General features: G+C 40.3%; 1 protein-coding gene across 2 annotated transcripts in view; it reads left to right on the top strand.

Annotated features, from left to right (window-relative positions):
* The window catches only part of LOC136333574 (sperm-associated acrosin inhibitor-like), a 28,851-nt gene extending 5,475 nt beyond the window's left edge, over positions 1 to 23,376 (top strand). Inside the window, exons 4-7 of one of the 2 annotated variants that reach the window (XM_066272912.1) lie at positions 19,606 to 19,645; positions 20,586 to 20,623; positions 21,569 to 21,684; positions 22,571 to 23,376. In XM_066272912.1, coding sequence (XP_066129009.1) covers positions 19,606 to 19,645; positions 20,586 to 20,623; positions 21,569 to 21,684; positions 22,571 to 22,616 — 240 coding nt within the window. In that variant the 3' untranslated portion in view covers positions 22,617 to 23,376. Of the gene's footprint in view, positions 1 to 747; positions 858 to 1,582; positions 3,454 to 19,605; positions 19,646 to 20,585; positions 20,624 to 21,568; positions 21,685 to 22,570 lie in introns of those variants that run through there. The other variant, XM_066272913.1, reaches the window with a different exon arrangement.
* The last annotated feature ends 905 nt before the right edge of the window (positions 23,377 to 24,281 follow it).

Genomic DNA, 24,281 nt, shown 5'->3' with positions numbered 1-24,281 from the left:
CTGAGGATGGCTCTCTGGCCTTTGCCTCAGGCGTTAGAATGGCTCTGCTGCGGCAGAGCCACGCCCCAAGATGAGTAGAGCATGGCCCCCTGGTGGGCATGCCGAGTGGATCCCAGTCAGGCGCATGCGGGAGTCTGTCTGACTGCCTCCCCATTTCCAACTTCAGAGAAAGAAAAAACAAACAAAAATACAGCCAAATTATGACAGTCTCCTTTACCAGCAATAAATGATTGATTTAGATTAGGTTTACTATAATTTATCATTAAAGTGTTAAAAATTGTCAATTTATATTATTTCAATAAATTATTGTAAAGGTTTTCATAGAAAGTAATCTATACTTACTAAAATATATAGAATAAACCAGAATAGTTTATAATGATTATACATATACAGTATATTTAAAAATAGCCAAAGTTAAATAATACACAATTTTATTAATAATTGTATAGACTCTACACAGGAAAAGCAGGTCAATGATAAATAGAAAACTGAGTGTAATGATCAACTCTGAGATGAGAGGAGAATGAAATTTGCAGGAAGTACTTGATAGGGAAGGCTAAGTTCATAAAATTGTTTTATTTTTACATTTCGTTTCTAATTATAGAGATGTTTGTTTTGTTATGGGCCCATGATAATATAATATAAATTATCATATTTTTTAATTTACAGCATTTCATAATAACATATTAAGAACATAGTTTTAGATATATACTCTATGATTATTTCTTTGTTGTCTGTATTTTACAGACTCTATGTAACAAAAACCCAACATTTGGATGCCCTAAAAATCATAGGCCAGTCTGTGCATCCAATGGAGTCACCTATAGTAATCTCTGCACATTTTGTAAGGCAAACAGGTAAGCGTGCTATAGTCAATATTTACTTTTTACTTACTGAAATAGTGTCACATACTATAAACTTCTGTTTTGCTCTTAATCTAGTTACAGGTACATTAAGTCCTCACATCACGTCTTTAACAGATTCTGCAACAGTAAGAAAAATGACATATAATAAAACCAATTTTGCCATAGGTTAATTGATATAAATAAGAGTTAAGTTCCTGCAACATCTCATCAAGGTTATAGCGAATCATTGAACAAAACAACGTTATTTAAGGACCTGCTGTACACAGTAAACAACTACTGCATTCTATGAAAGCTTGAGCCTGTATCCTTCACCTCCACCCTGGAATGCAAACTTCTCAACGTAGGCTAGCTTCACCTGTGTATGATGATGACTTGATTTCAACTATTGAAATCAATTAACATTCCTTAATTTACTATAACTGTTTCCAGTTACTAGGACTGCATGTAAAGTGGGAGACGCTGGATTCAACCACACTCTCTACCCACTCATTCCTCAGGTGTGGGCTGGGTCCGCATAGTGCATCAGGCCCGAGGATATGCCCACAGCAGGACAGGGGTCCCGTGCAGGGCCCGGGGCACTGCTGTGACAGCTGCCTGAGGGGCCGCCTGGGCTCTCTGCCTTGGGCCTTGTTCACATGCTCAGTTCAGGGAGCACTTGGGACACAATTAGGGGGCATGATACTGCCTTCTTTTAATATGTTTTTCTCTCTCGACAGAAAAAGTTATGGGAAAATTACTTTTAAACATAATGGCTCATGCAGGAGAATATTGTCCACAGGAGGAACGAGGCCACGTGGGGGGTCTGAGGAGCTGCTGAGAACAGCTGCGTGAAGTGACATCCAGGCTCTCCGGCTGGGGCCTTGTTCACATGCTCAGTCTCAAGGTTACCAGCGGCACAATTAGAAAGCATGACATATTGCTCTGTGTTAATATTTCTTTTTCTTGACAGAGAAAGTTATGGTAAATTCACATTTAAACACAATGGCCCACGCTGATCTTCACCATGTGGCTGCATACATTCATGGGACTCCCCTTTTCTCCTTCTCAGCGGTCGGATTCTATAGAATATCAGTCTCTTCAATGGAAATAGTTCCATAAACTCCTGAATGAGTGATTAATTATGCTTTGGAATCTGGATGAACTGTTAGAATTAGGTTTCAGCACTCCCAAATTCTGAAATTCCACATTTCTAACTCTCTGTCACAACCTAAGAAAACTACTAATTATGTATTTACACCTGATATCTAAAGCATTCCTCGATCATTACTTTGCTCAGTAAACATGTCACATGCTACTTGGTTATTAAGACAACTCTTGTCACTGAGGTTGCTCATTGGAGTCACAGAGACCCAATGAGGCGATGCCAGTTGCAGCCATGTATCCGGACCCACCTACAGTGTATGTAAAAAGCATAGATGCTGAAGATCCTCCCAGTTCTGCTGAAGCAGAATTTTCTGCACAAAACCCTGGTGCCTAAAATTTAAACTAGCACTTAGGTTACACAGAGACTGAATAGAAAATTTTAGCCTAAAATGTTGTAGTGTAAGTACCTGACATTAAACTTTTCATTGCTGAGGCATCCGTTTCAAAGACATCTACCTTGAATTCCCATATTGTTGGATTTGGGACATACCTACCAGCAAAACTAGTTAAGGAGCCAGGCAGCCCCCACCCTCAGCTCCCATTTTTAAGTCTTAGCTGGAGGGAATCGTGCATTCACCACTCAAGTCTTCCATTTCAGGATACAGGCCAGATGGTGGTCCAATCCTCTGGTCCAACTACCAGCAAAACTAGTTAAGGAGCCAGGCAGCCCCCACCCTCAGCTCCCATTTTTAAAGCTTTGGGTAGTCTAATTAACTGACCATTTGAGTGACCCTACTTTGCCCTTCTGGTGCCCTAAGTCCCACACTTTTTTTTTTCTTTGTATTTCTCCGAAGTTAGAAGCTGGGAGGCCATCAGAGAGACTCCTATATGCACTCGACTGGTATCCACCTGGCCTGCCCCCCAGGGGGTAATGTCTACTCATCTGGGATATTGCACCATTAAAGCCAAAGCCATTCTAGTGTCTGAGGTAGAGGCCATGGAGCCATCGTCAGCGCCCCAGCCAACTTTGCTCCAATGGAGCCTTGGCTGTGGAGGGGAAGAGAGATAGAGAGGAAGAAGAGGGGGAGAGGTGGAGAAGCATATGGGCACTTCTACTCTGTGCCCTGACCAGGAATCAAACCTGAGACTTCTATACACTGGATGACACCCTACTGCTGAGCCAACCAGCCAGAGCCCCTAAGTCATACTCTTATCCTTAAATTCACCCAGAAAGAGTGAAACTGCAAAAATCTAAGCACCTCACTCTCAGATTCTAATAAAGTCGGAACCCAGGTCCATGCTCCCTCCTCTTTTCTCTACCTATGTGCTGTCTGTGTGGCCTTCGTGTGCCTTGTACCCTCCAGGACCTGTGAGTAAAATATTTTGTTCCTCAAACTTCCCTGATGTTTTCTGTGTTTTTTTCCCAAAATCACCTTGAACAATCATAATAATAACCACAAGATGGCATCCAGCCACAACATTGGCTCCTGCTCAGGAGAAACCTATGGGGCCTTCTACAATGGATTTAGGTAGTCTTAGCTCTTAAGTGTCATTATCAATAGGCTGAGATCAACATTCCAAGAAAGGCAATTTCTGCCCAGAGGTTTGGTCAAGAGGGTTGTACTTGTCAGGATACAGACTAAACGAACAGAACAGAGGAAGAAGGGTCAAGGATCTTGATTTGTGATTTTCTCCTTTTCATGTAATGGTTCCAAGGTGGATGGACAGGTCTTAGCTGGAGGGAATCGTGCATTCACCACTCAAGTCTTCCATTTCAGGATACAGGCCAGATGGTGGTCCAATCCTCTGTACCTATGAGAATGATGCTCAACTGCAAGGCCACATGCCCACTTAGAATGGATTTTACTATAGAAATGTAGAATTAATACTTGAAGACAACGATGTAGCATTGTTCAGGTTCATGGTCATCTGTAGTGGAATAATCCATTGCATGGCCTTGGATGGGAACACAGCCAACAAGAAAAGAATGTTTTGCCAAGAGAATTGTTTTGTGACTTGAAGGCAGGTCACTAAAACAGGTCTATGTGACTGAAGGCAGTTGCTGGACTTTTTCTCAGTAAAACATTCTCATAAGATTTCTGTTCCTTTCAAGGTTATCCCTTGAGATAAAGAGAGGAATGCTGTGGGAACCATAGAAGCAACAGCAATTAATGCCTTCTGATATTATATTGTTATTAAGCTATCATGCAGATGTATTCTATTTATCTTTAAGTAAAGGTTATGCTTGATGCTATGCCAATTTCTAAGTAAACAAGCTTTTTGAAATCTTGTGAATAAAAATAGACACAGAGCGAACTCGGCGCCATTGGCCTGAGCGAGCGGTGGTCCTTTGCTAGTCCACAATGATTTCGTCTGCTAATCTCTCTCTCTGTACCCCCGACTCACAACAACATTTGGTGCCTATCGTGGGGCCTGAAGAAGAGATTAGGATCAGGTGGAACCCCAAAAGGGTAAGTAGGACACGCTGTGTATGTGAAACTTTCGGGAAAACTAGCAAAGTCATGGGGAATTCCCATTTATTATTAGATGACTATGTACAAGTTTTAAAATCCCTCTCAAGAGGATCAGGGATTCAGATAAAAGACAAGGTTTTGTTACATCTTTTACATGCTATTCAGAAACACTGTTATTGGTATACTCCTGAACATTGTAAGCAATTGAATTTGAATGTTTGGCAACAAGTAGGAAAATCTTTATGCCGTGCTCATAAGCATGGAGATTCGCTTAATGCTGAGATGTGGGCTGCTTATAATCTTATTGCTACAGCCCTTGGCCCTTTGCAGTCAGATGGAGATTCTGTTAAATCTTGAGTGAGGTTATTTATAATGAGCCTGAAAAATTTGATTCAGCACAGAGTGAACAGAATAATGATTTGGACAATACTATCTCTGCTTCTGAAGTTACTGATAATCTTAATAAAATTCAGCTGTCCCTAGGCTTTCATCCCTTTCTTAAAGAATGAGGGAGCCCCTATGGATGATGTTGCCTAAAACATTTATTAAATAAACTACAATTTACACTGGAACGACAGGAGATTGGAAATCAGTATACTGCTTATCCTGTTCAAGAGCAAGATATATGTGAGCCTACGGCTCCTCCAATTCAAGGTCAAATATTAATTGGTACTGGCAGGGGAAGGATTTTTCAATTCCCTGAAACCTCTGAAATGCAACAGGTGCTTGTGCATCATGATGATTTGGAATCTAATTCTAGTAATATTTCTGCATCTATTTCTCCAATTATTCGACAGCCTTTTCCTCTCAATGCTCCAGATCCTGGGGAAGAGCATAATATCCAATTTGACCAAATTGAATTTACTTTCTCAAAGCTAGTCAATCTGTTGCTACGTATGGACCTCAGTCCCCATATGTTCAAGGCCTTATCTCTTCCTATTGTAATGATCATTTAATGATTCCTTTGAATTGGGATTTACTTGCTAGTATGGTTTTGGAACCAGGGCAATATTTACAGTTCAAATCTTGGTGGAGAGAGGAGGCTCTTTGAAAATCTCACATGAACGCCAGAAATAATCCCCCGGGAGCTACTTTTGAAATGCTCATCAGTGTTGACTCTTATGCAGCTGTTGGCAACAAACTGGTTATACTGATGCTGTTAAAGCTCAGATTAGATTGCTTGTCTTAAAGCCTGAATGCAAATCACTGGAGTTGGAGACAAGGAAGAAAAGCTTGCAGCTTTACATCAGTTGGTACAAATTCAATTAGAATTAGGACATATAGCAGAATCATGAAGTCCTTAGAATTCTCTAGTCTTTGTAATAATAAAATAAATAAATACTGATTTTCTTTGGTGTTTCAGCTACAATCCTCTGAGCTATCATTTTGTTTCTTTCTTATTCTTTGCCTGGAAACTGAGGCAGGAGATGTGTGTTGGATCTGACTATAGAAAATATCCCAGCAGCTGCTAAGAGAATTTTCTTGGGGAAATTTTGTTTAGTCTCATCCATTGTCAGTCCCTCTGTCAGAAATGCCCTGATTAAAATCAGGCAGGCATCTTTCTAGTCTGTGCTCTGAAATCTCAGGTTTCTCTTTGGTTTGTCTGGTCTGGTTTGTCTTATTCTAATTTGTTTAGTTTTTGTTTGATGTTGTCTAAAATGTGATTTTAAGGCCTGAATTAAGTGTTTACATGCAAAGACTAAAAATGCTGGCTTTTATATTGAAAAGTTTCATCCATATATTTTTTGCTTTAAAATTAGAAATTATAGGCCCTGGCCGGTTGGCTCAGCAGTAGAGCGTCAGCCTGGCGTGCGGGGGACCCAGGTTCGATTCCCGGCCAGGGCACATAGGAGAAGCGCCCATTTGCTTCTCCACCCCCCCTTCCTCTCTGTCTCTCTCTTCCCCTCCCGCAGCCAAGGCTCCATTGGAGCAAAGACGGCCCAGGCGCTGGGGATGGCTGCTTGGCCTCTGCCCCAGGCGCTAGAGTGGCTCTGACTGCGGCAGAGCGACGCCCCAGAGGGACAGAGCATCGCCCCCTGGTGGGCAGAGCGTTGCCCCTGGTGGACGTGCTGGGTGGATCCCGGTCGGCGCATGCGGGAGTCTGTCTGACTGTCTCTCCCCATTTCCGGCTTCAGAAAAATACAAAAAAAAATATTAGAAATTATAAGGAGCGTTCATTTAAATTTAAATTGAATAGAATATGGATCCTTAAGACTTGCTAATTTGGTTAATACATTGTAAGGTATATTCAAAATTTGAAACCAAATAAGAATTCAAGTATTAGGATTAAAATTATGTTATACTTGTGATTCTGTGTTGAAAATTGTCTTGTTTGTGTGTAAAAATATGCTCAAAACTGTAAAACTAAGGAAGTAAGTAAAATTAAGTCATTTTAAGAATTTATCTAAAGCTGCTTCAGGCAGTTGGCTGCTTATAAGGCAACATCCTGAAAAATGAGGCACTGAGAAAAGAGGGAATTTAGTTCCTCTGATGGCCTATAATAAACAATACAAAAGACTTTTAGATATAGAAACTGATGCATCTCTTATTACTAAGCAACATTAGTTTATTTTTAGCCCACTTAGACAGTAGTCACTAAGCTGCATGGCTTAGGGAAAGTCCCTAACAAAGCTCTAAGATTTTATTTTTAATCTTATTTTATTAATTTTAATGCAGTACATTGATAAATCAGGGTACATATGTTCCGAGAAAACATCTCCAGATTATTTTGACATTTGATTATATTGCATACCTCTCACCCAAAGTCAAATTGTCTTCTGTCACTTTCTATCTGGTTTTCTTTGTGCCGCTCCCCTCCCCCCACCCCCTCTCTCTCCTTCCTTGCCCCCTCCCCATGCCCCACCCCACCCCACCCACTGTTACCATCACACTCTTGTACATGTCTCTGAGTCCCATTTTTATATCCCATCTAGGTATCGGTTCATATAGTTGTTAGTTTTTTCTGATTTACTTATTTCACTCCATATAATGTTATCAAGGTCCATCCATGTTATTGTAAATGATCTGATGTCATCATTTCTTATGGCTGAGTAGTATTCCATAATATATATGTACCAAAGCTTTTTAATCCACTCGTCCTCTGACAGACACTTGGGCTGTTTCCAGATCTTCGCTATTGTGAACAATGCTGCCATAAACATGGGGGTGCATTTCTCCTTTTAGAACTGTTCTATGGTGTTCTTAGGGTATATTCCTAAAAGTAGGATAGCTGGGTCAAAAGGCAATAAGCACCAGTCTGCATTCCCACCAGCAGTGATGGAGGGTTCCCTTTTCTCCACTTCCTCGCCAGCACTTATTCTGTGTTGTTTTGTTGATGAGCGCCATTCTGACTGGTGTGAGGTGATATCTCATTGTGGTTTTAATTTGCATTTCTCTAATGATTAGTGATGTTGAGCATTTTTTCATATGCCTATTGGCCATCTGTATATACTCTTTGGAGAAGTGTCTATTTATTTCTTTGCTGTGGGCTGCGTACTGCATATGCTTGCATTCCGTTCCTCAGCTTCCAAAACTGGAGGGTTTGCAGGTGTTGGAGGCATTGTTGGTGGGGTCATCTTGGGACACCGAGAGTGGCCATACATTCCTTCCTGGGATCCAAATTGAATGTGGGCTGTTTTCTGGAATAACACAAGCATAACCTCTCGCTTGTGTTAGAAGAGGGTGCGGTCCCTGCCACTGAGCTGTGGCTGAGTCCTTCCACCGTACTAATGGTAATGGGGTTGGTTGGCTATGAAGGCCTCCCCAATGTTTATAAGCAGGAGTTACTCCTTCAAAATCAAAAGTTAAATAATTGAGAGTGAATACAGCATGGAGAAGCACTTCTCCGGGTGAGGCCTGGGGCATATCCCCTGCCCTTTCTTTTTGAATTTGAAGCTTTATGTCTCTGTATCGCCATTCTTTTTTTTTTTTTTTTTTTCTGAAGCTGGAAACAGGGAGAGACAGTCAGACAGACTCCTGCATGCGCCCGACCGGGATCCACCCGGCACGCCCACCAGGGGCGACGCTCTGCCCACCAGGGGGCGATGCTCTGCCCATCCTGGGCGTCGCCATGTTGCGACCAGAGCCACTCCAGCACCTGAGGCAGAGGCCACAGAGCCATCCCCAGCGCCCGGGCCATCTTTGCTCCAACGGAGCCTTGGCTGCGGGAGGGGAAGAGAGAGACAGAGAGGAAAGCGCGGCGGAGGGGTGGAGAAGCAAATAGATGCTTCTCCTGTTTGCCCTGGCCGGGAATTGAACCCGGGTCCTCCGCACGCTAGGGTATCGCCATTCTACAACAGCTTCTCCTTGGATATTATAAGGCAGGGGTCCCCAAACTTTTTACATAGGGGGCCAGTTCATTGTCCCTCAGACCGTTGGAGGGCCAGACTATAAAAAAAAAACAACTATGAACAAATCCCTATGCACACTGCACATACCTTATTTTAAAGTAAAAAAACAAAATGGGAACAAATACAGTATTTAAAATAAAGAACAAGTAAATTTAAATCAACAAACTGACCAGTATTTCAATGGGAACTATGCTCCTCTCACTGACCACCAATGAAAGAGGTGCTCCTTCCGGAAGTGCGGCGGGGGCCGGATAAATGGCCTCAGGGGGCCGCATGCAGCCCGCGGGCCGTAGTTTGGGGACCCCTGTTATAAGGAATGCCAAGGCGGTGTGTGATTTGCCATTGGGAACAAAAGGCTTTAACCTTTGAGCTGGGAGGGCATGATTCATGGGAAATACCTCTTTGCTAACACTTGGGGGCATATAGGCTGGCCCATGGGTCTGCAGCAGGAACATGCATTGGAGAAAATGGCATCTGAGAGGCTGGGGTGGGGCCCTGAGCCCCGGCAGGGAATGCAGAAGTAGCGACTTCTGCTTTTCCCTTTGGCGAAGCTGATGGCGCAGTTAGCAATTCAGTTAGTTTCATTTCTGCACGCTCAGCTGCAAATTCAAAGGCTAAACTACTTTCCTCCTCAGTGGAGAGGGGCGAATGGGTCCCTCCTGCAAGACCCAGGGACCAATGGAGGGTCCCCAGCAGGAGCACCGGTCAAGCAGGGGTGTACTGCCAATAAGGCAGGAGTGAGGCCAAGAGGGAAGGACCGTCCCTCATGTACCTCAGCCGAATGAACACATAGAAGAGCTTGGGTCCAAGTATCCGGGTCCCAGAGCTGCGCGTCCTCAATCCAGGGATTGAGTCCAGAGAGAATCTCCCAGTAGGTACAGGGATCCTTTTCACAAACTTTGACTCGTCTACTCTGCAATAGGGCGTGCAGGGCTCGAGCCTGTGGGGCTCAGGAGTGAGGGAGAAGGTTTCCCATTGCAGAGGGTCACTCACACGTCCTTGGATGCCAGTTAGGTCCCTGCCCCATGTTCAGGTGCCACTTGCAGAAAAGTCCTGCCGGGGGTGAGGACGATGGAGACCCAAAGACCCGACTCTGGGGACCAGGTTCAGTAGACTCTGGGGACCAGGTTCAGTGACGCAGATCCACTTTATTCAGGAAGTAAGTAAGCTTATATAGATGGGTTCAGCCAATAGAATGTTACAGTGTGTCCTTCATAGCCAATGGCTGAAAAGATCAGGAAGCTGAGTGGTTGGTGCTAAGTTACTTCCTTATAGAGGGCGAGCTTCATTCCTCGTTATGCCCAGGAGGCTTCTGGAAGCTGGTGTATACTCACAGCATTGCATCAGCGGCAGCTGCTAGGAATGCACTCTGCGCCACACCCACACACATATGCATAGCCTCCTCATTTTTAATTGATTTTAATTTGTGTGTTACAAAGTTACAAGTGTTCTCCCAAATACATCTCCCTCCCTCCTCCCCCACCCCGTGTTATCCTCGATACCCCCTTTAACCATCTCTTCTCCGCCATGATTAACAATCCTACCCTCTATCTCTGCGTTTTGTGTATATATTTTCCCTAATGTTTTTCCTTTCTTTGATCCCTTTCCCTCCTCCCCTTTTCCTCTGACTGCTTTCCCTCTGGACTCTTTAACCCCTTCTCTGCCTCTCTTCCGTTCCTCAGATCACATTGTTCATTGGATTCCTCATACGAGTGAGGACATATGATATTTTACTTTCTCTGCCTGGTTAATTTCGCTTAGCAAAATAGACTCCAGGTCCATCCATGTTGCCACAAATGGTAAGATTTCCTTCTTTCTCATGGCTCTGTAGTTTTCCATTGTGTATATGTACCACTGCTTTTTAATCCAGTTCTCTACTGATTGACACTTTAGTTGTTTCCAGATCTTGGCTATTGTAAACAATTCTGCAATAAACATGGGGGTGTATTTCTTCTTTTGAATCAGTGATTTGATATTCTTAGGATATATTCCTAGAAGTGGGATAACTGGGTCAAAAGGCAGTTTGATTTTTAATTTTTTGAGGAATCTGCATACTGTTTTCCACAGTGGCTGCACCAGTCTGCATTCCCACCAGCAGTGTAGGAGGGTTCCCCTTTCTCCACATCCTCACCAGCACTTATTCTGTGTTGTTTTGTTAATGAGCGCCATTCTGACAGGTGTGAGGTGGTAACTCATTGTGGTTTTAATTTGCATTTCTCTAATGATTAGTGGTGTTGAACATTTTTTCATATGCCATTGGCCATCTGTATGAGAAGTGTCCTCTTCAGAGAAGTGTCTATTCAGTTCTTTTGCTTAATTTTTGATTGACTTGTTTACTTTCCTGGTCTTGAGTTTTACAAGTTATTTACAGATTTTAGTTATTAACCCCTTATCAGACGTGTTGGCGATTATGTTCTCCCATTGTGTGGGTTGTCTCTTTATTCTGTTTATGTTGCTTTTAGCTGTGCAAAAGCTTTTTAGTTTGCCTTAGTCCCATTTGTCCATCCTGTCCTTTAATACACTTGCCCATGGAGTTAAATCGGCAAATATATTGCTGTGAGAGATGTCGGATATCTTACTGCCTGTTTTCTTCCAAGATGATCATGGTTTCATGACTTACATTCAAGTCTTTTATCCATTTTGAGTTTATTTTTGTGAATGGTGTAAGTTGGTCTAGTTTCTTTTTTTTTTTTTTTTTTTTTTTTTTTTGCATGTATTTGTCCCATTTTCCCAGCACCATTTGTTAAAGAGACAGTCTTTACTTAATTGTATGCTCTTACCTGCTTTGTGAAATATCAACTGGCCATAAAGGTGTGGGTTTATTTCTGTGTTCTCTGTTTTGTTCCATTGATCTGTATGCCTGTTCTTATGCCAGTACCAAGCAGTTTTGAGTACAATGGCCTTGTAGTATAACTTGATATCAGGAAGTGTGATACCCCCCGCTTTGTTTTTCCTTTTCAAGATTGCTGAGGCTATTCGTGTTATTTCTTGGTTCCATATAAATTTTTGGACTATTAATTCTATATCTCTAAAGTATGCTATGGAATTTTAATAGGAATTGCATTTAATTTATATATTGCTTGGATAGTATAGACATTTTAATGCTGTTTATTCTTCCTATTTGTGAACACAGTATATGCTTCTACTTGTTTGTATCTTTCTTAATTTCTTTTATTAGTGTTTTATCATTTGCTGAGTACAGGTCTTTAACCTCCTTGGTTAAATTTACTCCTAGGTACTTTATTTATTTGGTCGCAATAGTGAAGGGGATTGTTTCCTTAGTTTCTCTTTCAGACAGTTCATTGTTGGTGTATATAAATGCCACTGATTTCTGAATATTGATTTTATATCCTGCAACCTCACTGAATTCATTTATTACATCCAGTAGTTTTCTGATTGGGACTTTACGGTTTTCTATGTACAGTATCAAGTCATCAGCAAATAATGCAAGTTTTACTTCTTATTTTCCAAATTAGATGCATTTTATTTCTTCTTTTTATCTGATTGCTGTGGCTAGGACTTCCAAAGCTATGTTGAATAAGATTGGTGAAAGGAGGCACACCTGCCTTGTTCCTGTTCTTAGGGGATTGCTTTTATTTTTGCCCATTGCGTATGATGTTGGCTGTGGGTTTGTCATAAATGGCCTTTATCATGTTCAGGTATGTTCCCTGTATCCTCACTTTGCTTAGAATTTTGATCAAAAATGCATGCTAGATTTTATCAAATGCTTTTCTGCATCTATTATTATTATCATGTGGTTTCTATCCTTCCTTTTGTTTATGTGATGAATCATGTTGATTGATTTGCGAATACTGTACCTGATTTGTGAACACTGTACCAGCCTTGCCTCACCAGAATAAATCCCACTGGATCATGATGTATGATCTTTTCATGTATTGCTGGATTCCATTTGCTAATATTTTGTTGAGAATTTTAGCATCCATGTTCATCACGAATATTGGACAATAGTTTTCTTTCTTTGTGGTATCTTTGCCTGGCTTTGGAATGAGGATTATTTTTGCCTGATAAAAGGAATTTGGAAGTTTTCTCTCCTTTTGAATTTTTTGAAATAGCTTGAAAAAGATAGGAGTTATTTCTTCTTTGAATATTTGGTAAAATTCGCCTGTGAAGCCATCAGGCCCAGTATTTTTATTTGTTGGAAGTTTTTTGATAAGTTTCTATCTCTTTTATTATAATAGGTCTGTTTAGGTTTTCTGATTCTTCCAGAATGATGTTTGAATGATTATATTTTTCAAAGAATTTATCCACTTCATCTAGAGTGTCCCATTTTGGGTCTACAGTTCTTCATAGTATTGTCTTACAATCCTTTGAATTTCTGCTGTGTCAGTTGTTACCTCTCCACTCTCATTTCTAATTGTATTTATTTGAGCCCTTTTTTTTTCTTGGTGAGTCTGGTTAAAGGTTCATCAATTTTGTTTACCTTTTCAAACTAACTCTTGGTTTCATTGATCTTCTGTATTTTTTTTTTTTTTTTTTGCCTGTCATTTATTTCCGCTCTGATCTTTATTATCTCCTTCCTTCTACTTTCTCTTGGCTTTATACTTGCTGTTCCTTTTCCAGTTCTCTTAGGTGCAAGGTTAACTTGTTAATTTGTGCTTTTTCTTGCTTCTTAAGGTATGCTTATAATGCTATGAACTTCCCTCTCAGGATTACTTTTGCTGTGTCCCATAAATTTTGAGTTGTTGTATGTCCATTTTCATTTGTTTCAAGAAAGTTTTTGATTTTTTCCTTAATCTCATTTTTAACCCACTCATTATTTAATAGCATGCTATTTAGTTTTCAACTTTTGAAAGTTTTTCAATTGTAGTTGATATCTAGTTTCATGCTGTTATGATCAGAGAAGGGGCTTGATATGATATCAATCGTCTTAAATTTATTAAGACTTGTTTTGTGTCCTAACATGTGGTCTACCCCAGAGAATGTACCATGAGCACTTGAAAAGAATGTATATTCTACTGCTTTGGGGTGAAAGGTTATGAAGATATCTGTTAAATCCAGTTGATCTAATGTGTCATTTAAGGCCGCTATTTCTTTGTTAATTTTCTCTCTGGAGGTTCTATCCATTAATGTTAGTGGGGTATTAAAATCCCCTACTATTATAGTATTGCTGTTGATCTGCCCTTTTTGTCCATGAAAATCTGTTTTATATATTTAGAAGCTCCTATATTAGGTACATATATATTTATAATAGTTATATCCTCCTGTAGTAAAGTTCCTTTTATCATTATGTAGAAACTTTTATCTCTTGCCATAGCCTGTTTTAAAATTTATTTTCTCAGAGATTACTATTGCTACTTCAGCTTTTTTTTCCTTTCTGTTTGCATGAAATACTTTTTTCCATCCCTTTACTCTCAGTCTATGTGTATCTTTTGTTTTGAGGTGGGTCTCTTGTAGACAGCATATGTACAACACCTGTTTTCTTATCCATACAGCTACCCTATGTCTTTTGATTGGAGCATTTAATCCATTTACATTTAAGGTTATTATTGATAAGTAGTTGTTTATTGCCATTTTATTCTTTAAATCTATAATCCTCTTTTATTAATTTATTTTTTCTTTGCTCTTTTTACAGCAAGCTTCTTAACATTTCCTGCAGTACTGGTTTGATTGTAACAAATTCCTTGAGTTTTGGGTTTGTTTTTTTTGTGTTTTTTTTGTTGTTGTTGTTGTTTGTTTTTGTCTGGGAAGCTTTTATTTCTTCTGCAATTTTAAACGATAGTCTTGCTGGATAAAAAAATCTTTGTTGTAGGCTCTTGTTTTACATTACTTTAAATACTTCTTGCGATTCCTTTTTGGCCTGTTGAAAAGTCTAATGTCATCCCTATGGGGGTTCCTCTACAGGTATTTGACTTCTTTTCTCTTCCTGCTTTTAGTATTTTTCTCTTTATCTCTTAACTTTGGTATTTTAGTTATGATGTGTCTTGATGTAGGCCTCATTGGGTTTCTCTTTACCAGGATTCTCTGTGCTCCTTGAACTTGTGTGACCTTTTCCTTCATCAATTTAGGAATGTTTTCTGCTATGATTCCTTCAATCAGGTTCTCTTTCCCTTATTCTATCTCTTCTCCTTCAGGAACGCCTATGATGTGGATGTTATTTCTATTCATATTGTCACAGAGTTCTCTTATAGTTTCCTTAAGACTTTTTGAGCATCTTTTCTTTTTACTGCTCTGTTTCTGTGTTTTTATTTAACTTGTTCTCTAATTTGATGATTCGGTCCTCTGCTTCATAAAGCCTGCTGTTGATTCCATCCTATGTAGTCTTTATTTCCAATATTGTAATTATAATTTCTGATTTATTCTTTTTTCTGATTTCAGTCTTTTGTTGGTTTTTTTTTTTTTTGTATTTTTCTGAAGCTGGAAACGGGGAGAGACAGTCAGACAGACTCCCGCATGCGCCCCACCGGGATCCACCCGGCACGCCCACCAAGGGCGGCGCTCTGCCCACTATGGAGCGATGCTCTGCCCCTCCAGGGCGTCGCTCTGCCACGACCAGAGCCACTCTAGCGCCTGGGGCAGAGGCCAAGGAGCCATCCCCAGCACCCGGGCCATCTTTGCTCCAATGGAGCCTCGGCTGCGGGAGGGGAAGAGAGAGACAGAGAGGAAGGAGGGGGTGGTGGAGAAGCAAATGGGTGCTTCTCCTGTGTGCCCTGGCCGGGAATCGAACCCAGGTCCCCCACACGCCAGGCCGACGCTCTACTGCTGAGCCAACCGGCCAGGGCCCAGTGTCCTTTTTGAAGCTTGCAATTTCATTTTTTAGGTGCTCATTAAGTCCATTCATTGTCACCCTGAGATCCTTAAGCATCCTAACAATTATTATTTTAACTCTGCATCCGGTAAAATGGTTACTTCTATCTCAATCAGTTTTGTTTGTTTTTTGTGTTTTTTTTTTTTGGAGATTTCTCTTGTTGATTCATGTAAATTACATTTCTCTGTCTTCCCATTTTTTCTGTGTGCAGTTTGCAAGCTTGTTTGGGTTGTGCATCTGAGGTTGGTATATGGAATGCAGCCCCTCCGCCAGGGCTTTACACTCAGCCTCGGTTGATTGCTTGGATTTTAAGTCTCCTTAACAAGTTGAGCTGCTTAAAAGTCTTAATTTCCCTAATGTTTGTTTGCTAAGCCCAACAGGGAACTTCTGTGTTTAGGATGGGGGTAGAGGGTTTACCTTGCTCTTTGACCCCAGTTGAAAAACTATCCAGGAATACAGTGGATGTGATCTCTGTTAACCAGAAGTTTTCTGCCCAGTTACTCTATGGGGGCAAGGCACATTCTACATATCAGAAAGGGGAGTAATTGCTCAGGTCTCCCCAGAAATCTGAGTCACTGTCCCTCCTTTTTGTTCCTCCTATCTGAGCGCCATCTCGCACTGATTGGAGCTGGAGAGCTTTTTGGAGGTAGGTAACTTGGCATTATGCTACAATTGTTCTGGATAGAGGGAGTGACCCTCCACCTAGCAATGGCCGCTTCATTATTGGAGAATGACTCAGCTCAGGTATTCTTCGCCCCATCACCATTTGTGTCCCCATGCCTTGATCTCCCCACTCTCTTTACGCAACAGCAGTCCTCTCTGCCCTCCTCACCTCCAGAGCTCCATGGAAGTGGTTGTAAGCAATATTTTCTTCACTGGCATTTTAAAGCTACAACATCTTTGCTAGCCGTTTCCTACAGACAGAAATCCCTCTCTCCTCTGAACTCAATATATCAGGCTGCTCCTTCAACATCTAGGTTTCTAGGCTGGGGTTCTGGTCCTGGGACTGAGGCCCCAACCTCTCAGGGTCTCCCTGCCCACATTTAGAAACCCTCTGGGCCGTCAGCCATCCCTCACTCCTGGGAGCAGGGGAGAGCCCCCACTGCAACCCTGTACTTACTACCAGGCTCGGTGTGGATTCTTCAGTGCTCCCTAGTTTTTGAGTGCTCATCTTTTAGTCCAAAGTTGGTTTTTCTTGATGATTGTTCTTAAAGTAATTTGTAATCTGGTTTGGTCCCATGAGGTGGCAGTTTGTATGTCTGCCTACTCTGCTGGCACCTTGGGGAATCCCTGCCTCCCTCATTCTTAACACTCCCTACCAGAGTTGTACATTTGTTATGAACCTACACTGACTCATCATTTTCAAAAAAAGCCCAAAGTTTATCTAATGGGTTGACTCTTTGTATTACACTTTTGATGTGTTTGGAAATCAAGTGAGTCTGAAAAGTATCTCATTTTGCTTTTGAATTAATTTCGCCTGTGTACTACTGATAATCTTGTTTTGATGTGCTTATAATCCACCTGAATCTCTTAGTGAAGGAATATCTTTTCAGGTCATCAGTCCATTTATAAAACAGTATTACGTAGTCATTTCTATTATTTATTTATTTTTTCTTTAGTGACAGAGTGACAGATAAAGCGAGAGAAACAGGGGCATACAGACAAGAAATGAGAGATGAGAAGTATCAATTCTTCTTGTGGCACCTTAGTTGTTCAGTGATTACTTTCTCATATGTGCCTTGATTCAGGAGCTATAGCAGAGTGAGTGACCGCCTTACTCAAACCAGAAACCTTGGACTCAAGCCAGTTATCTTTGGCCTCAATCCAGCAACCTTTGAGGTGAAGCCAGTGACCATGGGGTCATGTCTATTATTCCACTTTCAATCATAAGACCCCGTGCACAAGTGGGTGAGCCTGTGCTCAAGCTGGATGAGCCCGCGATCAAGCCAGATTAGCGTGTGCTCAAGCCAGTGACTTTGGGATTTTGAACCTGGGTCGTCAGCATCCCAGACTGATGCTCTATCCATTGCATCATCACCTAGTTAAGCTTTCTAGTCTTTTTAAAAAGTTGAAACTTTATTTCCCCTGCAGTTTTATGTTCATAGAAAAGTTAAGGAAAGGGTAAAGAGATTTGCCATAGATCCCCTTGCCACCACCCATGGATAGCCTACAGTATTATCAATATCCTGCACTAGGCTGGTACATTTGTTACTACTGATGGAACTACAGTGACACATCATAATCACCAAAAGCCTATAGTTTACATTATGATTAATCTTGGTGGTGTACATTCTATAAATTGTACCTGCTGTCTCAGCATAAAGGAATCAGAGGCTTTGCAAAATTTAAACTTGACACTTTTACTCAAGGGTCTTAGGATTTGCAAATCAGAAACAATGCTAGGTAACACACTGAGTTTTTCAAAAGAAAGAGCAGTTAAGAGTTCTTATAATGAAAGGTACATTCTTAAAAAAAATCAGTCCTGTAGGCTTAGCCTCCAATTGTTTCAAAATAAAACTTTTCCATACATTTGATGTTCTAACAGATGTCACTCTGAACACAACAACATTCCTTCCTATGTTGTTCATTCTTTCCTAAGTCTTTCAGAGAGTTATATATGAGAATTTGTATATCTGCAGGCATTGATGCAACACTGAAAAGTTGAAGAGTTTGAGCCCTCAGGCCAATTAAGTTGAAATCTATTTCTCCTGTTTCAGCCCATTTGCTTTGAACTAGTTTTCTCAACTTGACCACACAGACTCCATTTTGAGTCAGCTTAGCCATACTGACTTAATCTTGTGTTCTTTACTTATTTATTCCTCAGATCATATTATTCAGTATATAATTTACGGCATTATCCATTGTGGTCTCAACATCATTCCTGAGCCTTCTTTCTCTTCTGACCTAATACTTTCACACTGTCCTCCGGCCCACGTTCCACGGCTGGCTGCCTCTCATTTATCTCGGGCTGTTGAACGTCATTCCTGGTGGTGAATTTCTATTATAGCTTTAGGAGATTTTCCCATGGGAGGAAGTCAATTAAAAGGAACCTGATAACTCTCTGTTGTAGTACTTAAACCTTTAGGACAGTCTGCATTAATCTCAAAATTTAAAAAGTCTAATAAATACCAAAATTCTTAAAATCTATTCTCCTTCTAGTGTTACAAAATATTGAGGGTCTACAAATGCAACTAATTAGAGTTTTCCAAAATTTATTCTCTTTCTTCATTTTATTCTCCTTTCCAACTCTGTAGCTTGAAAATCTTTTTCACATCACTTACCTATCTTAGGGTTTCAAAGCACTGCCTAATGTAAATTTCACCCCCTACTTCTGGGTATACCAGATAAGACTGTCCCAAAGCTAGAAGACCTATTGAGAACTATTTGTGCGGTATTGTTCACAAGCTCTATTACAGCCTCCAGACAGAACACAGAGGACCTCTGTGTCTCATGATATCATGAGTCACCTATCCCCCATCAAGCTCCTCACCAGCAGGCTGGTATAGGAGTCACCTCAGCTGGGAGGAGGTGGTTGAGAAGAAAGAGTGAACAAAGAGGCACAGTCTCCATAGTGGCAGGTCAGTCTCCACGGCCTTCTCTGTTTGAGGAAGGGCAGATGGGGAGTCTTCAGGTGGCCCTGGTGTGCAGCATTGCTGTGGGGATCACACCAGGTCAGTCGATCCTGAACTGTCTCTAGAGTCGGAGGCCAACTGAGACTCCAATGTGTGTATTCCCTGAAATATGGTCAGGCCTCTTAGAGCCAAGCCATGAGTTGGGAATGGTCATTCCTTTCTTAAGTTTGCTGACACTGTGTCCTGATTTTTCCCTCAAGTCTCTACGAGGCCTTCTGTTCATCTGTCTATGTCCTCTTGACCCTGTGTGTTTGGGGAAGAAATGGTAGACGTCCAAAATAATCTGGAATCTAGGGCAGTGAAGAAGGTCCTTCACTTGTAAGAAACTTTCATTTAGAAGTTGGTGACTTGTCAATCTGTCATATACTATAAACTTTCCTTTTCAGTTTCTTCTACAGACTTGATAAAATGTCTCTCTTCTCACTGTTGATCAAGGTGATTTTCTTCATTGCCTTGGAGTTTCCTCTTTATTCTGGTGAGTACGTTTTTCGGTTCTGGTTGGGCGAGTCACACACATCTTAGAAAATGCAGGAGATGATTACTGTTATCTGGATGAGGAGTAGCTACTTGTATTGGATTTGTAATACCTACACTGGCCTATGAAAGGGAGAATGTTCCAAATACCTTTTAAAAAACTGCATGGGTGGGCTGATTTCACCTTGCCCGCTCTAGAGATGGAGACAGAGGGGGTTAGAACAAGCCGTGGAATTTAGCTTTTGGTTCATTAATCACTAAGACATTGACCTAATGTTTTTCATTTTTGGAGGTCAGATTCCAGGGTTGCTAAAAGCAGAGTGTAGGGAGTAACGATATTTCTATATCAGATATTCCTAGACAGTCTGATTGTTGTTCGCCAGTTGTGAGTCCAATAATGTCAAGCTCTGTGTAAGGTGAGAGCTCATTGATCCCTCTCCTGACAACTGATCTTCCTTTAAACACAAGAAGACTGGTGATGTTTATGGGAAAGTAGCTGTGAGGTGTCAAACAGATCCCTGATATTAGAACTGAGTACTAATTCATTAAGTAGTTAATAATTTCTTCATGTCACATGACTATTTGCAAGGAATATGAAGTGGCACTAAGGAAGGTATGGTATTCTGTGAGTAGCATGCCTCATTCATAATAAAAATATGAAGAACTGCAGTATCTTCAGGAAGAGTGTGGTGATTATTACACTATATATAAAATTACTTTTCACAGAGTGAAGATAATTTGGAATGATGTTTCCAGATTTGGAGTTATTTTGTGCACTTACTGTATTGATATGTTCACAGAAGGCTCACCTCAGAACTTGCAGTGTAGGCAGATTGCACAGTATTTTGATTCTAAAGGAGATATGTTCTTCCCAGCAGAGACTCTGATTCTTTTCCTCTGTTCTTCAAATTTTTTCCATATTCTTTGTGTGCTTGTTACAGACACTGTTTTTTCACGTTCAAAACCCAAATACAGAGAGGTAAGTTAATAATGACTCACTTGTAATTTGAAAAAGATAAACTTTAAAATTTTATATGCTATAATTTTTATACAAAATTTCAATAAACAAAATGTGCAACAGAATGATCCTTAAATACTATTGTAAAAACAATATTATTATTACACCAAGTTAAAGGAATAAAATTTAGCCAGCCATGTAAAAACATTTGGTATTTTATACCTGATAGAATTATCCCATTATTCACAGATTCTATTATTGGGTATCCTTGTTATACTCAAGCACTATGTAAAGGTTATAGTGTATTTAAAGTAGTATTGTTTATACTAGCAAAACAAGAGGAATAGAAATGTTTTTCCACTTAAACATAGAAAAAGTAATAATTTTAATATTTACAGAGCAGATTACATAAAAGTAAAGCAAATAAACTACAGTTCTACACATCTAAAAAGATAAAGGTTACAAAGAAATTTTAAAAGCTGGTCATATAAGAATAATTACAACATTGTTTATTTATGTTAATTACCAATACTGCCATCACTAACCAAGTAGATTATGCAAATACTAGTCTATATGAATACATACATATGTGATGATATTCTGAAAGTACAGATTCCTCAGCAGTGAAACCACTGAGACAGGTAAGACAATTATGAACACAGAAGTGTTATGATTCCTTGGGTTGGGAACTAATGGGGAAATGAGGGGCAGGGTGAGGAGCAGTGAGCACAGAGTGGCTGCATCATTGAAACACACTCACACACCTGTCTACCCAATAAAAGTATATAATATTGGGGTTGATTAAATATTGCAGTAATATTTTATGTCTCAGTGGTTTGCTTGTTTCTAAACCTCAATATAGCATATTTTATTCCATTTTGATGTATGGTATCTTCTGTTAAGAATAAAGTACATTGTATTTAAAAAGCATTATCTAACAAATTTTATATCATTCTTTATGTTTAGGCACCACTCTGTGATTTTCCTAATGACATATACGCTTGCAGCAGAGAATATGACCCAGTCTGCGCAACCAATGGTCGATCTCATTACAATCCTTGCTTTTTCTGCATTGAACTAATGTAAGAACACAAAGTAAATATTGGCTCTCCCAAAATCCTGAAGAAAAACCATCACAGAATGATAGGAAAAGCCAGTTTCTGATGGCCTAGGCTCAGTATGTCTGGAAAATAACTGAACTAGCTGGGTAACTGCCACAGAAATGAACAGGACCTTTTCCGGAAGTTGTTATCATTCAAGTACTTTTGTGTCTGACCCCTCAATTTAACATTCCTGAATATTCTGCAATCATATAATTAACTTAACTTAATTACTATGACTTACTAATAGATTTCTGAAGCCCATATGGTAACTGATAATCTCTGTGATGTAGCTTCAAGCTACAGAGAGCATAACTGAGCAGAAACCCTACTGACTACCAAATTGGAAATCCATCAGAATGGGCCTGTTCATACTTGGAAGGGACAGATGGTCTACCTTGTCTCCTGCCTCTATGACTGACCCCAAACCTTCTTTAAGAGCAGCACATCCCAGGACCCTTCCACCCAATCTCCCTTGATATATCCTCACTCTGAAGGGAGTTGTGTTCAAAAGTTCAGCCAGTCATCCTCCCTCCTGCCTCATTTGCTCTCATGGGTGTTTCCTCTTTTTTAATTCCCAAAATGGCTTCTACTTCTAGGAAACCACTCAATCAGTCTCTAATCGCCTCCTCTCTCAAGACTGGGTGGGCTCCAGGACTGCGTCAGGGCTGAGCATGTAAGGGTCAAGCAGCCCCAGATGGGGGTAATGTGCAGGGTTGGGGAGCACATGGGGCCCAGCTGCAGTGGAAGAGGGGCACAGCCTTTGTACATTGTGCTCCTTAGCTGGAAAAACTTAGTGCAATACCCAGGTAATTTTCAGTGCTGTTTGTAATCACATCTTTTTTTTCCTCTGTCTTTTTCATTAAAGGAAATATAAAGAACCATTTTCATTTGAACATTATGGGAGATGCTGAGTCTGCCTGAGCTACACATTCCTGTGGCTTTTATGGCAATCCTATTTTGCAGTGGATTCTACAAGCAACTAGAGCCTTCTCAATGAGGGCTCTCAGTTCCTAGGTGACTGAATAAAGCCTTCTGTGGAATATAGGATGTAGAATAAGAATCTTTGATTAAATTTTTTTTAACTCTGATCAATTATTCAATCACAGTAAAAAACTGGCTTAATTGGGTTTAATAATATAAAATTAATGCATTTTCCTATCATAAATATTTCAATCAATGCAAATAAAATGTCTTTATTAAAATACTCTTTGTTTTGTTGGGAGGTTGATTAGAGATTTAAAATATGTGACTTCTTGTGGCAACTATAATTAAGTAAATATTTTCAAAGGTGAAAAACTAATACATTACTTGGTTGTTCATTAAAATTATAGACACGTGGCCTCCTCTTTATGCAAAAGAATGAAAATCTCTAAAGAGGGATTGGGGAACTTGATTCTAACATGTGGTCTAGGTCAGTCTTACAATCACGAAGTGTATGCCATATGGATTTATATTCTGAACCTAGGACATGTCTATAATTGAATAAATTGCAGAGCCACTTCAAAGATGTTTATAACTTCTGAAAGTTGGGAGGAAACTACATTATTTTCTTTGTCTTTTATAATGTGAAATGAGGATGGTCTGGCCTATTGATTTGTGTTAACACAAAATCCCAAATGAAATACTCTGTAATTTGTAAGATCTAGTATAAAATAAAATACATTCATCAATGGAGGCAAAATTGTAGCCAACAAAATGACATATTTTTTTATAAGAGAAAATAGGGTTTTCTCTCTGCATCTCAGCCTTTTCTTCTTACCTCTACACAGTTATTTCACAGATACTTACTGAGTTCCTAATGTGTGCCAGACACTATTTTAGGTGCTGATAATGCAATGGTAAACTAGTCAGAAAAGACACCTTGTGAGGGAGGGAAGGTGGAGACAATGAATGTGTATATAAATGAAGGAACAATTGCAGAGGAAGAGGAGAACTAAGAAGATAATGATAATGATTACAAAAGAACTTTCTGAGGTAACAGGAGGGCTGCAATCTGAATCAACACAGAGCTGCTGGTACAGAAGAGAAACAGTGGGCAGAGTATTCCAGAAAGAGACAATAGCGACACCAAGTGCATAAGACCAAAATGACCCTGGCAGGTTCAAGAGAGGGAAAAGGGCCCCTACTGAAGGAGCATAATGAATAAAGAAGGGGTGTTACTGAATGAAGAGGGGGTGTTACTGAATGAAGAGGGGTGTTACCAGGTGAGATGGGCAGGTAGGTGTATAGGAAGGGTCTTGGAGATTGTGGTGAGCAATTTAGATTGTATCTAAATTCAGTGGAAAGCCTTTGCATAGGATAGTAGGACAGTGACTTCATGTGACTGCATGGTCAGCATCTTTGACAAGAACAAGTCAAGGGGCAGAGTCTTTGTGAACATTATTATAACACTGAACTGAATTTTTATGTTAAGAGAGACAGGCAATATTTAGCTTTAAGAAGGTTTTCCACAGTAGAGACTGACAGACAGCTCAAACTCAACATGGTCACAACTGAGATTTCTCCCCAGGAGTCTTCCCCCTCTTAGAAATGGTCACTATATTCTCTCAGTTTTCAGAACACCACCAGAAGGCATG

The sequence above is a fragment of the Saccopteryx bilineata genome, chromosome 4, assembly GCF_036850765.1.
Source record: "Saccopteryx bilineata isolate mSacBil1 chromosome 4, mSacBil1_pri_phased_curated, whole genome shotgun sequence".
Taxonomy (NCBI): domain Eukaryota; kingdom Metazoa; phylum Chordata; class Mammalia; order Chiroptera; family Emballonuridae; genus Saccopteryx; species Saccopteryx bilineata.
Note: the sequence above shows the minus strand (reverse complement) of the source record. Positions and strands in the feature narration are given on the sequence as shown.